We start from the raw sequence: 14,367 nt of genomic DNA on the forward strand, positions 1-14,367 counted from the left end.
CATCCTTTTTAAAGCCTCTTTGACCTCAGACTCCTGAATTCGCCGCACAAAACGCCTGCTGATATCATCAAAGGAGTCATCCAGTTCAATGGTAGAGCTCTCATTCTCTCCATTGAATAGCTGGCCGAAGTACTCCCGTTACCTATGCTTAATCTCCTCGTCCTTCACCAGGAGCTGGTCTGCTCCGTCCTTGATGCATCTGACTTGGTCGACATCCCTCGTCTTCCTCTCTCGAATCTTGGCCATCTTAAGATGTCCCTTTCGCCTTCCTTCGTGTCTAACCGCTGGTAAAGGTCCTCATACGCACGACTCCTTGCTTCACTCACAGCTCGCTTTGCGGCCTTCTTTGCCACCTTGTACTCCTATCCAGGTCCTTCTCCTTAGTAACCTTCTAGACATCATCGTTGGACCACCGGGTATCTCTAGCTGTGCTTCTACTTCCCCTGGACACTCCAAACTCCTCTAAGGCCACCTTACGAATGCAAGTCGCCATCTTCATCCACATATTGTCAGCATCACCTTCTTCCTCCCAAGGGCCCTTCTTGCTTCCTGATGCCATAGCAGAAGCCCCCATGCACCCCTTCAAAACCTATCTTAGATGTACCTACGTGGCCATTGAGGTCTCCTCCTATGAAGAGCTTCTCGCCAATAGGTACACTCCTGACCATGTTCTCTAGGCCTTCCTGAACTCCCTCTTGGTGTTCTCATTGTGGCCTACTTGCGGGGCATGCGCACTGATAACATTGAGAACTAAGTCCTCTACTACCAACTTGACTAGGATAATCCGGTCCTCTTGACGTCTACCACTCCATAAGGCTCTTGTTGATCAATATGCCTAGTCCATTTTTGTTTACAGTCATCCCCGTGTACCACAACTTGAAGCCGGTATTCTCCACCTCCTTCGCCTTTTGTCCCCTCTATTTGGTTTCTTGGACGCGAAGGATATCAACACCTCTCCTCACCGTTGTATCAACTAGCTCCTGAAGCTTACTTGTGAGGGACCCTACATTCCAGCTACCTAAGCGGATCATCCTAGGCTCGGCTAGCTTCCTTACCCTTCGCACTCGTCGAGTCAAATGCGATATCCTTGCTCATTTTCCACTACACCCGGGCGCATTGTACCCAGTATAAAAAATAAAAAGAAATTGCTTGCCCCACATGTCATACCACAACATCAAAGCGAGCAACTGCGTTCCTTCTGTTCCTCTCACCCAAGCTCGAGCAAGCAATGAGTTTTCGTTTCCGCAACTCCCCATAGCATGCCGTAGTTGCTAAGTATTTCGGCTGTGCTCACATCGTGGACAGGTGCCTGCTCTCGTCTCGTGCCTTCTTCGTGACCTTGCCCCGCACCGCACCAAGCACCATAGCGTGTGCTTGCGACGTGCACGCATAAACCCCAACACCCAGTGCCCGACAACCTTGTGGCAGGATCTCCAACGCACAACACTACCGGAGCCGTCTATTATGTATTGCCGACCGAGCTCTCCATGCCATTGGTATGTAATTCCTCAATTCTTCCATCCTGCTTCACCCTATCGACTCCTCTAGCACTATGCCCAGCTCAATTTAAGAAGAGTGCGACTGCAGGTGTGACTTTGCCGAGCTCCTCTGTCGTCGTATGGACGTCAGTGTTGCAATCACACCGGTCAACCATATGTGATGTACCGAGATAATCACTCACAATTCACATAGCAATTTAGGGTTCCTCACATCAATTCGAGAGATACAACTCAGGGGATACAAGGGGATCGAGAGGAGAAGACTTGGAGAGGAGGAGATAACAGAGGAAGAGACTGGGTACAGAGAGTTCAACTAATTTCTCGCTGCCTAGCCGATCTGTCCATGCGAACAGATATAAACCTCCTAACCCACCCACTGGACTGCGGCCCGTACTACCGGCTCACTAACGAATTCTCCAATTGAACTACGCGCCTTTCTGCTCCTGTGATTCGCCCTCTCCTGATGTGCTTGGCGTGGCCGTCAGCACCGGTGCAGCAGTGCTGACAATGCCTCCCCCTTGAGCTGCAGCATGTCCCCATGCTGGCGCATCTGGAAACTTGTTCTTCAACACATCATAGTCCTCCCAAGTGGCGGCCTCTTCAGCTATGCCTGACCATTTGAACAACACTTGCACTAGTACCTTGTTGTGTTTCTTCACCTTTTGCGTTCCATGATCACTTCTGGCACCACCTAGGTGCTTGACAATCCACAGTTGCAGGTAACTGAGAGAATACTGGAGTGTGGTCTGGCTTGTGTTCTTTTAGTTGAGAAACATGGAAAACTGGATGGATCTGAGCCTCTGTGGGCAGTTGCAGTTTATAAGCAGCTGGTCCTATATGCTCCAACACTTGAAATGGCCCATAATATTTGTATGGCAACTTAGCACAAGGTCTATTCACTACGCAGTGTTGAGCATACGGCTGAAGTTTCAAGTATACCTCATCGCCCACTTCAAAAGATCTTTTAGATCTGTGTTGCTCTGCATAAGCTTTAATCTTGGCTTGACCTTTCAAGAGATGAGCTTTGAGCTGAATGAGACTGATGTTCTCGCAACCACTGTTCAACATCCACATTGTCAGACTGGAGCACATATGAGAAGAAACCATAGTTGGAATTGTACCCATAGAAAGCCTTGAAAGGAGAACATCCCAATGAGGAATGATAGTTGGTGTTATACCAGAATTCAGCTAGTGGCAGCCAGGAACACCACTTGTGAGGATTGTCATGTACAGAACGCCTCAAATACATCTTCACACATTGATTAACCCTTTCACTTTGTCCATCAGTTTGAGGGTGATAGGCCGTGCTCATTTTCAACTTATTGTCCCACAATATGAACAAATCTTCCCAAAAATTACTGGTGAATATCTTGTCCCTGTCTGACACAATAGAAGAAGGTGGCCCATGTAACATGATCACTATTTCTAAGAAAGCTTTAGCCACAAATGGAGCAGAGAATGGATGTTTTGAAGGAATGAAGTGACTGTATTTAGTATATGTTATGACCGGCATATTACGGGCTTAGCCCAGTGGGTTGTGGTCCAAGTTATCTTATCGTTATTAGGGGCTTAGCCCAATTATCTTATCGTATTAGGGTCGTTTGCTTAGGAGTCAAGTAAACCCCTTTATATAAGGAGGGGAGATGTATCAATCTAATCAAGCAAGAAGCAATGAATATTTGCTCGGCTTCCCTTAGGGAGCCGGGAGACCTAACCCTAGCCGCCTCGTGCGCAGCCGCCGCCTCTCCCTCTCGCGCACGACGGCGCCTTGCCGCCGGCGACCGCGAGCTTCGCCACGTCCAGCCCCCTCCTTCCCCTACAACCTACACCATAGACCCGGTAGGGTCCCAGCTCCTACCAATTTGGTATCAGGTAGCTTGGGTCTGATCATGTCTGCTCCACCTCCCACCCCGCCGCTGTCCACCACCACCGCCCTCGCCATCGCGCCGCTGCTTTCGCTCTCCACTGCGCCACTCGAACCCACAATGGGGGCCTCCGCTGGCCAGTCTCCGCCCCTCCCCACGCCGCAGGCCGCCGTCTACTCCCCGGCGGAGATCACCGGCATCCTTAATGACCTCGTCACCGTCGTCCAGCGCATCCACCTCTACCTCGCCGGGCCTTACGGGTAGCCGCCGCCCCTGCCGCCAACCTCCGTGACCGGTCCGGCCGCGCTGCCCTGGTACGCGGCCACCACCGCGCCGGTCGGGCCTCTACACCACCACTAACCCGGTCAGCCGCCGCCCGCCGTCGCCCCCCACTGGCCATAGTGGCCGGCCCCGGTGATCGCCGCGCCCCCGACGCCTCCCGGGTCCGGGCAGCCGCAACTCCAGCTGTCGGGCCCATCGACGGCCGCTGTCGTGCCTCCATGGCCATATGGCCGGCCCCGACCCTCGCTGCACTGACCACACCACCCGGGTCCGCGCCGCAGCGGCCGGCCCCGCCACCGCCCAGCACAGGGCCCGGGTCACCCACACAGACCGGCGTCCCGATCCAGCACGTGCGCTTCCCACCGCCGCCGTCCCCCATACCGGCCTGGCTGATTGGATCATCACCGCCACCCGTCTACACGTCGGCAGGAGAACCGCCAGCGCCCACTCTTCAGTTTGGCGACCCCTCCGGCTCGGCGGGGCACTTCTCGGGCTACGGTCATGCTGATCGGGCGCTCCACTCCTCGCTGCTTCGCACCTCCGAGCCAGTCGGCCACGACGCTCCGACTCAGACACCGCCGCGGTTTGCCAAACTGGACTTTGCCACCTATGACGGCACGAAGGACCCCCTCAACTGGCTCAACCAGTGCGAGCAGTTCTTTCACGGGCAACGCACCCTCGCCTCGGAGCGTACCTGGATCGCCTCCTACCACCTCCGCGACGCGGCACAGACTTGGTACTACGCTCTCGAGCAGGACGAGGGCAGCATGCCCCCTTGGGAGCGCTTCCGTGAGCTCTGCCTCCTTCGTTTTGGGCCACCGATCCGTGGGAGCCGCCTAGCAGAGCTAGGCCGCCTTCCCTTCACCTCCACGGTTCAGGACTTCGCCGACCGTTTCCAGGCCCTGGCATGCCACGCGTCGGGTGTGACGGCGCAGCAGCGGGCCGACCTCTTCGTCGGTGGACTTCCGGATCACATCCGCGTGGACGTGGAGCTTCGGGGACCCCAGGATCTCCAGACGGCCATGTACTACACCCGCGCGTTCGAGCGCCGCACGGTGGCCATCCAACAGGCATCACTGTCCCGGGCCGCTGGGCCGCTACCCTGGCCGGAGGTTCCCGCGCAGGGTCGGCCTGCTCAGGCTTCCGCGGTACCCCTCGCCGCGACCACAACGCGCTCGTTCCGCCGGCTCACCTCGGCCGAGCTACTCGAGCGTCGCCGCCAAGGGTTGTGCTTCAACTGCGACGAGCCCTACACGCCCGGCCACGTCTGCCCGCGGCTCTTCTACCTGGAGGCTGCAGACTACATTGAGGAGGACGCCGTCGCCGCCGACCTGGCCGCCCCAGCTGTTGCGAAGGTGTTTGACGCTGGTTGATCACCTCGAGGAGTTCAGCAAGCGCTTCCCCACCTTACAGCTCGAGGACGAGCTGTTTGTGCGGGCGGGGAGAAGTGTTATGACCAACATATTAGGGGCTTAGCCCAGTGGGTTGTGGCCCAAGTTATCTTATCGTTATTAGGGGCTTAGCCCAATTATCTTATTGTTATTAGGGTCGTGTGCTTAGGAGTCAAGTAAACCCCTCTATATAAGGAGGGGAGATGTATCAATCTAATCAAGCAAGAAGCAATCATTATTTGCTCGGCTTCCCTTAGGGAGCCGGGAGACCTAACCCTAGCCGCCTCTTGCGCAGCCGCCGCCTCTCCCTCTCGCGCACGCCGGCGCCTTGCCGCCGGCGACCGCGAGCTTCGCCACGTCCACCCCCTCCTTCCCCTACAATCTACGCCCTAGACCCGGTAGGGTCCCAGCTCCTACCAGTATATCTGTCCACCACCACCAGTATGACTGTATACCCATTAGATTTGGGCAGGCGTTCAATAAAATCCATTGTGATATGTTGCCAAGGACTCTGGTATTGGTAATGGATTAAGCAACCCTGGAGACTTGCAATGTTCATGTTTAGCTTTCTGACAAATCTCACACTGCTGTACAAACTCAGTAACATCTTGTTTCATCCCTGACCAGACAAACAGTTTCTGCACTCTTTGGTAAGTTACTTGAATGCCTGATTGCCCTCCCACAGCACTTGCATGAAAAGCAGAAATAAGTTTGGGTTTTAGAGCTGAGTTGGCCCCAATCCAAATTCTATCAGCTTGCTTAATGATTCCCTGGTGTAGAGAAAAACCATTTGCATTGACATCTGATAGGGCCAGTTGTTGTAACAATTGTTGAGCCTGAGGGTCCGCTGCATAAGAATTTGTCACTTGACTCTGAGAAGTAGTAGTCACAGCCAATAAGTGCCCTACCCTAGACAGAGCATCAGCCACTGTATTCTCACTCCCTTTCTTGTACTGAAAAGAGAACTGCAGTCCCACCAATTTTTTCATTGCTTTTCTCTGAAGATCAGAAGTGAGCACCCAGTTGACATAAACTTTGGTGATCCGTTTTTATGATAAAAGGGCCTCTTTGTAGATATGATCTCCATTTTTCTACTGCCATCATGATAGCCAAGAATTCTTTCTCATAGATGGACAAATGCTGATTTTCACCCCCAAGGCCTTGTATAATAAGCTACAGGATGACCTCGTTGCAGCAAAACAGCACCCACCCTAGTAGCACAAGCATCTGTTTCTATAGAGAAAGGTTTATCAAAATCAGGTAAACCCAGAACTGGAGTAGTTGACATTGCTTGTTTCAAAGTGTCAAAAGCTTGTTGAGCACCGTCTGACCACACAAAGGCTTGTTTCTTCAGTAACTGAGTTAAGGGCTTAACAATCATTCCATAACTCTTCACAAATTTCCTGTAATATCCTGTCAGACCTAAAAGCACCCTCAACTCAGTAACATTTGTGGGTACTGGCCAATCCACCATAGCCGTAGTCTTTTCTGGATCAGTGGCCACACCAGTATCAGAAATAATGTGTCCCAGATATTCCAATTTCTGTACGTTTTGTGGGGTGGCAGATTTTGATAGTTACAGTTGACTCCACGAAAATTCTGCAGATCCTGTAAATTGCCGCTCCCCGTTTATGTACTATGACCCTCCTACAAACTGCGAAGCCAGCTCTGCGCGGAGCCTGAGAACTACCGAACACACCTTTAATATTGTTTGTTGTTCCGGAAAGTTCTATTTAGAGTATATATAAGTGTCATAGTGAGTGATTTAGACACTTAAATATGTTATATATGGAAGTGCTAATGGTGTCTTTTCGTGCAGTCAGAAAAATTACGTAGAATCGAGGAATCAAAGCTGTCAAGAAAGAAAGAATTAACTGGTGAAAGGAATGGCTTGCTCCCAAGGTCAGAAGTAACTAATGAAGAGCATCCTTTGAGCTTTGGTAAATCTAGCTTGTGGAACCAATACTTCCAGGTACTACATATTATCATTAGCTTATTATGTGAGAGTTGTGGTCTTATGCTACGTAAGCAAAAACTAGAGTTAATATGCTTGGTTTGGAAAACCAGTGGTAACCAGCTAGTCTCGTGATACACCTAAAAGTCTGTTTAGGTCACGGATTGTGCTGATGTAGCTGAAATATCAACAGCATGTTACATATGAGATTTGTTTCCTGTTCTCTTCAAGTTTTATCGATGTTTGCATTTGTGAGTTTGTTTATTCTCGTAAGAATCTTTAGCTGATGTGGCAAATTCCAGTAGAAATTATGCTTGTCATGCTCAAGGTCCACTTGATTGGACCAATAAGAACTTTTGGTGATTTCCTGCCATGACTGTGGAATTGAAAATGTTGTTAGCGACTCATATGGTGAGTGATGCATGCCTTGTAGTCTCTAGACGTTTACCAAGATACATGCTAGCGTATCATCATGATTTTTCACGAACTTGATCTTATTGTTCTTCCATATTGGGTGCAATTTCAGTTAGTTTGGGGGTTGTGTATTAAAGTCCCATGGCGCGTGTGACCTCTAGAAATAGAGTTGCGTGTTAAGCACAAGTGATTTTCTCATGTGCCCTTGAAATTTTTTCTTGCAGGACGATAGAAAGTAGATGTTATGGTGTGATGTCCTCGATCATAATGACCGTATGCCCTCTGTGTAACTCACACTAGCCCAGGGTTATCACGAATCTTGGCATCATATTCATAAACCATAAATAGAAATGCTAGTTTACATGATCTTTATGGCATGATTTGTACAACATTACCATAATGGCAATATGGTTTAATAGTTGGCAACAGATATCAAATTAAATGTGGCATGATCTCTCTGCGGCTCCACTCCACAAGGAACTGGCAGAGCTAGGATCTAGCTCACGAACTCATGCTCTTCTCACTTATTTGAAGACAGATCGTCACCTACATGTGGCCAAATCAACAAGCCAATGTACGCAAGATAACAAAGTAACATAGATAAATATGCATGTGAAATAGCAAGTGAACACTACTATTGGTTATAATATAGTGCCCTGTAGCCTTTATATTTTTCCCGTGTATAAGTGGCTTTCTGCATATCTCCTGCACCTGTATGTGTATATATATTGGCCTATACCCCCTTGGGAATACAGATTGCATATTCCTAGAGCTCTAGGTTTTTTGCATCTCCCGCATGTGCAACTAACCTGTGCTCCTGGTCCTCCCGATTGATTTTGGTCTTCTGCCCACCACGCTGATTCTGCTGTGAGTATCCCTCTTGGTTGCCACACAGATTCCTTGCTGAGCAGGGCTCCTTTGCTCACTTCTCTTGTCCTGGTGCTCACACTCAAAATATTGTTGTTGAGCGCAAGCATCGTCACCTTCTTGAGACGATCCGTGCATTGATGATCCCCACCTTTCTTCCGCCTCACTTTTGGGCTGATTAGGAGGCACTCTATGCTGGCTCGGGAAGTAGTGACGACTGAGGAGACGGAGAGTCGGCAGGCGCGTTGAGCTTGGGGGCGTGCAAGACGTGCGCTCTCGAGGTTAACGAGACCGTGCGGGACGGGTGCACCCAATCCTATGTAAGCGAGGGTGAGGATAACGATGCTTGGGGAGAACGATATGGAGGCGTCGAGTACAGGGAGGTTGGCGTCAATAATGAGGAAGTTGTGGATGTGTCGTTGCATTGGCACGATCCATTCTTGGGAGGCAGGAAGTGATCCGATCGGGTAAGGAGAAGGGCTTTATAGAGCCGGCCCGCGACCACGCAGAGGCAGACATCCTTGGTCGGGAAGGTGGAGCTTTCAATCTGGAAAAGACTGATCCATGTCGATCCGGCGTCCTTGGTTCCAGACTCGGAAGAGGCAGCTATCATGAGGAACAACGACAACGAATGGGAGAAATTGATGTAGAGATTGACGTGAGCTTCAATCTGAAAAGAAACAAGGCGGCCAGCGAACGTCAGCTTTGAGCGGAAAGATGGAATTGATAGAGATGAGACAAGATCGGAAAAAAAGCCGGCCAAGAAGGAAGACGAGACCGATCACTGATGGGGAGAATTGATCTAATTGATGGAGTGAGGTAGAGACAGAAAAATAATCGACTGGAGCGTGAGTTGCGACACCAGGGGAAACTTGGGCTCATGATGCCATGTTAAAGGAGCAACTTATGTGTGTTGCACACCAAAGGGCAAATATATAGTACAAAAGGCTTGTAGTACTAGTAAGCAGATCTTAATACAAATACGTCTTGACAAGGGGGAGTGCTTGATGCTAGAGGCTATCGGATTTGGCCTGATCTTCTAGGAAAGGATAACTTGCTTTGCCTAATGAACCAAGTTTTAACAACCCACGAATTGTGACAGCCTTTGACAATGAACTCAGCCAATGGAACACTTGATGGACATCTTGATTTACACTTGAAGTGACGCCTTTTGATTTTACAAAACCAAGCAAACGCAACAAGTATGGTGGTGGGGATCACCCAATCCTATGAATGGCTTATAAGCTAAAACCCTAAAATAGGAGCAAAGCTCTACTAGTTTCTTCTCCAATCAAGCCTAGTAAAGAAAAAGAGGCTGCCTCCTATTTATAGTCTCTTCGCAACCGCATGAATTGAGCCAAGCCCATTGCAGAAGCCACTTCAGATTTAGTCCTGAAACGACTATTATCATTGTTAATTTTTTTGACGCGTCAACGGCGGGCTTGCGCCGGCCTGAACATATATTATCACAGCATCAACCAGTTACAAAGAGTAGCACTTAGTTACAAGGGGAGTTGAGAGTTTGGGAAGCAAGAAAAACGAAAAAAGGTGGTGGTTTAGGGTTACAATCTCGCGGCGAGATGAAACAACATGGAGGCCCAGTCACACAACAGGTTTTGTCTCTGAATATTGGAACATCTATTGGACAAGAGAACCAGGTCGTCGGCCGTGGCCTGGGCGATGCACTGAATCCCTTGATTGTCGTCCCGGAAAACCTTGGCGTTGCGTCTCTTCCAGATGTTCCAGAGTAAAGCCATGATCACAGTGGAGCGAACTTTGTCATGATCGGAAATCTGCCAGATGTGAAGAAGGCTGCTAGGTCTTTCATCTTGAAGGCTTGTTAGCTGATCCCAAAGTGGTCGAAGCCGCCGACAGGTGAAGAGCAGGTGATCAATACTCTCACATTGCCTGCAAAGAGGACATGCGTCAGTAGTAGCTATAGATCTTTGGAAGCGACGTTCATTCGTGTAAACGCGATCCTTGTGTGCCAACCAGATGAACAATCGACATTTGTTAGGGGCGTATTATCATTATTATCACGCATGACAGTGCCTTCCCTCAAGAATGAGCTCTTCGGCCATGACAAGATGGAGCTTCTTTGTGTTACCCAGTTTTACCGTCTTCCTCAAGAGAGAGCTCCTCAGCATTAATCTTGGTACTCGTCATCTTCTTGGCCTTGATTTCATCACAATCCTCGAATATGATAGTACAGTGTGTGGATGCGTTAGGTCGTAACCAGTTCTCTGGAAGATAGGTGGTGACTCAAGTAGGATCAGATTCACATGTGATTGTATTTGGCCCATCTTGTATTTATTTATTGTATTTGACCCATCTTGTATTTGTTTAGCCCGAGCCCTTGCAATTGCTGCTCTTGTAATTTGTCCTAGCTGAGTTGATTGTGCAGCATTAAGTACATAATTTGGGATGTCCTCATCTGTGTCTCTCCCCTTGAGTTGATTCAAGTGAGAGTGAATGATGGCACATGTCTACTCAGCTCTTATATGGGCTATGACCAGGAGTCTTGAGAAATGACCATGTCGGCCCCCCTAGGGGAGATTGGACTGTAAGGGCAGTAGAGGTATATGTTCGTCTGCTAGTCCATGGTGGACTAGGGATGGTGGGTGGTTCATAGTCCATGGGGGACAAGCTCTCTCATCCCTGCCCATTGCAGGCTTCTTTCTTAGTGGGCCTCCCTCTTGACTTTGTCTTTTTTACCTTCCTCTCCATTTGACTTGTTTCCATGACTAGTTTCGTGGACTTATGTTGACCCCACTTGACTCAATCTGCCATGTAGATGCCACATAGGACTACCATATAGGGAATGCTCTTTTTTGCCTCGTTGACAGTGGATTCAAAAGTTTGGTTCTTCTGATGCACACATGTTCATATTCCCCTTGAGTTTATTTAGCTGCTCTTGCATTTCAAATCCAGTGTACAGGTCATGTTCCACCTAAACACCACTTACAAAATATGGTTTTGTCTTATAATTGAACAGTTCGTCTGAGAATATACTTGTTATCCAGGAATCAGAGATCCTGGAGCAGATAGACCGAGATGTGAAGCGAACACATCCAGACAAGTCGTTTTTTTCTGCCAAGTCTAACCAGGTTTTCTCACCCAGCTCTTAAGATGTTCCAACTGTTATCTGCTGTAGAAATATTAGTGTATCACTTAAGCTTTCCATTTATATCCCTTTCAGGAATCACTAAGGCGTATTCTCATTATATTTTCAAGATTATACCCTAGTGTAAGATATGTGCAAGGGTTGAATGAAGTTTTGGCACCTCTATTTTACGTATTGAAGAACGACCTTGACACAAGTAACTCGGTAATGTTCTTCTTCCACACCCAGGCTAAAGCTGTAAAGCAACCATCCTTTGTGTCTTCGGTTTCTACAGCAGTGGCAATGATGAAGAGTTACGTAGAACATTTTTCTCAATCTGGGTTAAGAAAATCTGCGTCGTATGGTGCTTCACAATTGTTCTATTTGATCAGTGCTTTCGCCTTCTAATACTGTTCATTAACTTGATTATCCCTCTATTGGAATTGCAGACTTCAGCTGAAGCAGACACTTTCTTTTGCTTTGTTGAATTGATTAGTGGCTTTAAAAACAACTATTGTAAACATCTTGACAACAGCCGGGTGGGTATTCGGGCTACACTTTCAAAGTTATCTCAACTCTTAAAGAAACATGACGAAGAGCTATGGCGTCATATGGAGGTCATTACAAAGGTAGGTCATATTTAATATTAGATTTATGTTGGCAAGTAATACAACACTGATTTATATACTGTCTGGAAAATCAAGTGTATAATGCTGATGAAGCGCACCTGCAGCTGCACCGGGGAAACATCTGTCATGTTATGCTCTAATTTTTACATCAGTAGTTAAATCTAGATGTTTCACTGTGCACCATATCTTTATCCATGTTTTGTGTTCCGCGACTTGTTCTCAGTAAAACACTACAAGTATTCCCATTTTTTTCTTGAATACGCAGGTGAGCTGCGTATCATTGCATTAAGAAGAAATGTACATAGAGTACACATCTCTGCTACACCTAACCGTTGGACATGTTGCCTTTTAGTTGGCCAACATTCTGCGCCATGCAATATCACAGGTCGAATCGCCGTCCTATAGAACCTGCCTTTTAGAAAATTAATGATAGTTTTAATCTTGAGTCTAAAACTTAACAAAAACAAAGAGATTGTTATGGTATTTAGCAAACAGACGAATACACATATATTCTATGACTTACTCCCATTGAAACAAAAACAGCATCACAAACAAAGCTAATCATAATTATAATTCAGTCAATGGTTGAAACTATGAAAAGCATTAATAATAATAACTAATACAAGATAAGTTAATAATTTGAAACTGCACTGGTGTTTATATATGGACATTTTATGCTGGTTTAGGAGCTTTTTGAGTTCATAGAGGTGTGGTGGTGTGAATAGCACACCAGAAGTTCATGAAGCATAAGATCTACTGTTGTTGCGTGGTCTAGATGTGCGTAGTATGACTGTTTCAACAAAAAATAAGAAGATGAGCTAATGCTAGGCTTGAAAATGAGCTAATAATCTTAAGCTGCACAGGCCTCCATATGGACATATTATCGCGGGGACATAGATTTTTTTCTTTGAAATATAAAGATCTACTATTCCTTTGTTGTTTAAGTGTTAACTTGAATTGGCTATAACTTTTCTCTAGTATGTCACCATCTTCATTTTTGATATAATTTGTTATCAACAATTGAATGTTGAAATTACAGGTGTACCCGCAATACTATGCATTTAGATGGATTACATTACTGTTGACAATGGAGTTCAGCTTCAATGTGTGTATTCACATCTGGGATGCCATGTTGGGCGATCCCGAAGGTTCTCCGGTATGTGGCCTCGTGAATAAACCTCCAAGCAAGATGCGTGGTCTTTCTAATGCCTCGTATGTTCTTGTACAGGACACCTTGCTGAGGATATGCTGTGCTATGCTCATCCTTGTCCGGAAGCGGCTCCTGGTTGGAGATTTCACCGCCAATATCCAGCTGCTGCAGCACTACCCGCAAACTAACATAGATCACCTCCTCCACATCGCTAACAGATTGAGAGGAACCATGCCCAGCTAGTGATTGGGATGCCATCTTGTCGGTGTGGTGTTCATCCGGGCACTACTACATGTATGTACATTGACCCTGTCCATGAGGTGTATCATGACATCATTGCCAAGTTTCATCTTCTCTTCATTTATGTTCACTTTAAATTCAAAAACTGAAAACTCCGAGTACGTACGTATTTGAGTTTTCTGTGTGTGTTTACAGAGTTATGTGGTGGGGGCACTAGATTTTGTTTACTAAATATAATGGCAAGAAAAAAGCACAGGAGTGGTGGGCCCTACAAGATATGCGCCACTAGTAACTATCACCATCACCAGTGTCGCACTTTCCTCCTTGGCTTGGATCTTAGACATGGGGCGGGCCTGGCCTGACGGTGCAATGTTTGGCAACTCGAACGAGCCGATGCAAACGGACACGGACGTGGATTTTGTCTGTTTGGGTCGGCGTTTCGGGTGGCGTCCGCCCTGTCCATGTTTGGGTGGTCGCCCAGTGCGCCAAAGTAGTTTCTTTCATGTGGCTGCCATGTGGCTATATTTTTGCACCTTTTGCATACATACCAAAAACATTGCTGAAAGTTCACATAATTCAACCGAATACAAATATCATAGTTCTACAACCAAATAAAATGCCATAATTTACAGACCAAATGAAATTTAATTAGTCACAAATACATTTGAAAGAAAAGAGTGATATATCTATTGGTTGCCTAGGTGAGACTACATATGCTTGACCAAATCATCTTGTAGTTGAATGTGAGTTGCTCAATCATATATTTTGTTGAAATTGGTAAATTGTGCAAACGTTTTGCTCCTCCATGCTTAGGCATAATATTTTTATCCTGAAATTGAAACCCCTGATTGAAGAATACGTTCCTGTGTTCAACCTCTACGATCATATTATGCATGATCATGCAAGTAGTCATCATGTACCACAACTTCTTGGTGCTCAAGTTTTACCAGAATACCGAGCGATGCCCCATCGA

General features: G+C 47.3%; 1 protein-coding gene across 1 annotated transcript; it reads left to right on the top strand.

Moving 5' to 3' along the window:
• The first annotated feature begins 3,864 nt into the window (after positions 1-3,864).
• On the top strand, positions 3,865-13,655 carry LOC119339083. Its single transcript, XM_037611253.1, has 7 exons — positions 3,865-4,632; positions 6,857-7,009; positions 11,296-11,379; positions 11,472-11,600; positions 11,825-12,004; positions 13,044-13,160; positions 13,233-13,655. The coding sequence occupies exons 1-7, from the start codon at positions 3,865-3,867 to the stop codon at positions 13,395-13,397; spliced, it is 1,596 nt and encodes a 531-aa protein (XP_037467150.1). The 3' UTR covers positions 13,398-13,655.
• Positions 13,656-14,367: the final 712 nt, after the last annotated feature.

Source organism: Triticum dicoccoides, chromosome 7B (assembly GCF_002162155.2).
Source record: "Triticum dicoccoides isolate Atlit2015 ecotype Zavitan chromosome 7B, WEW_v2.0, whole genome shotgun sequence".
Taxonomy (NCBI): Eukaryota; Viridiplantae; Streptophyta; class Magnoliopsida; order Poales; family Poaceae; genus Triticum; species Triticum dicoccoides.

Coding starts and splice junctions, on each gene's coding strand:
- LOC119339083 (XM_037611253.1), top strand. CDS start 3,865: ATGGCCATATGGCCGGCCCCGACCCTCGCTGCACTGACCACACCACCC. Junction 11,380..11,471: donor TTTCTGCCAAGTCTAACCAG/GTTTTCTCACCC, acceptor TATCCCTTTCAG/GAATCACTAAGGCGTATTCT. Junction 11,601..11,824: donor ACCTTGACACAAGTAACTCG/GTAATGTTCTTC, acceptor TTGGAATTGCAG/ACTTCAGCTGAAGCAGACAC.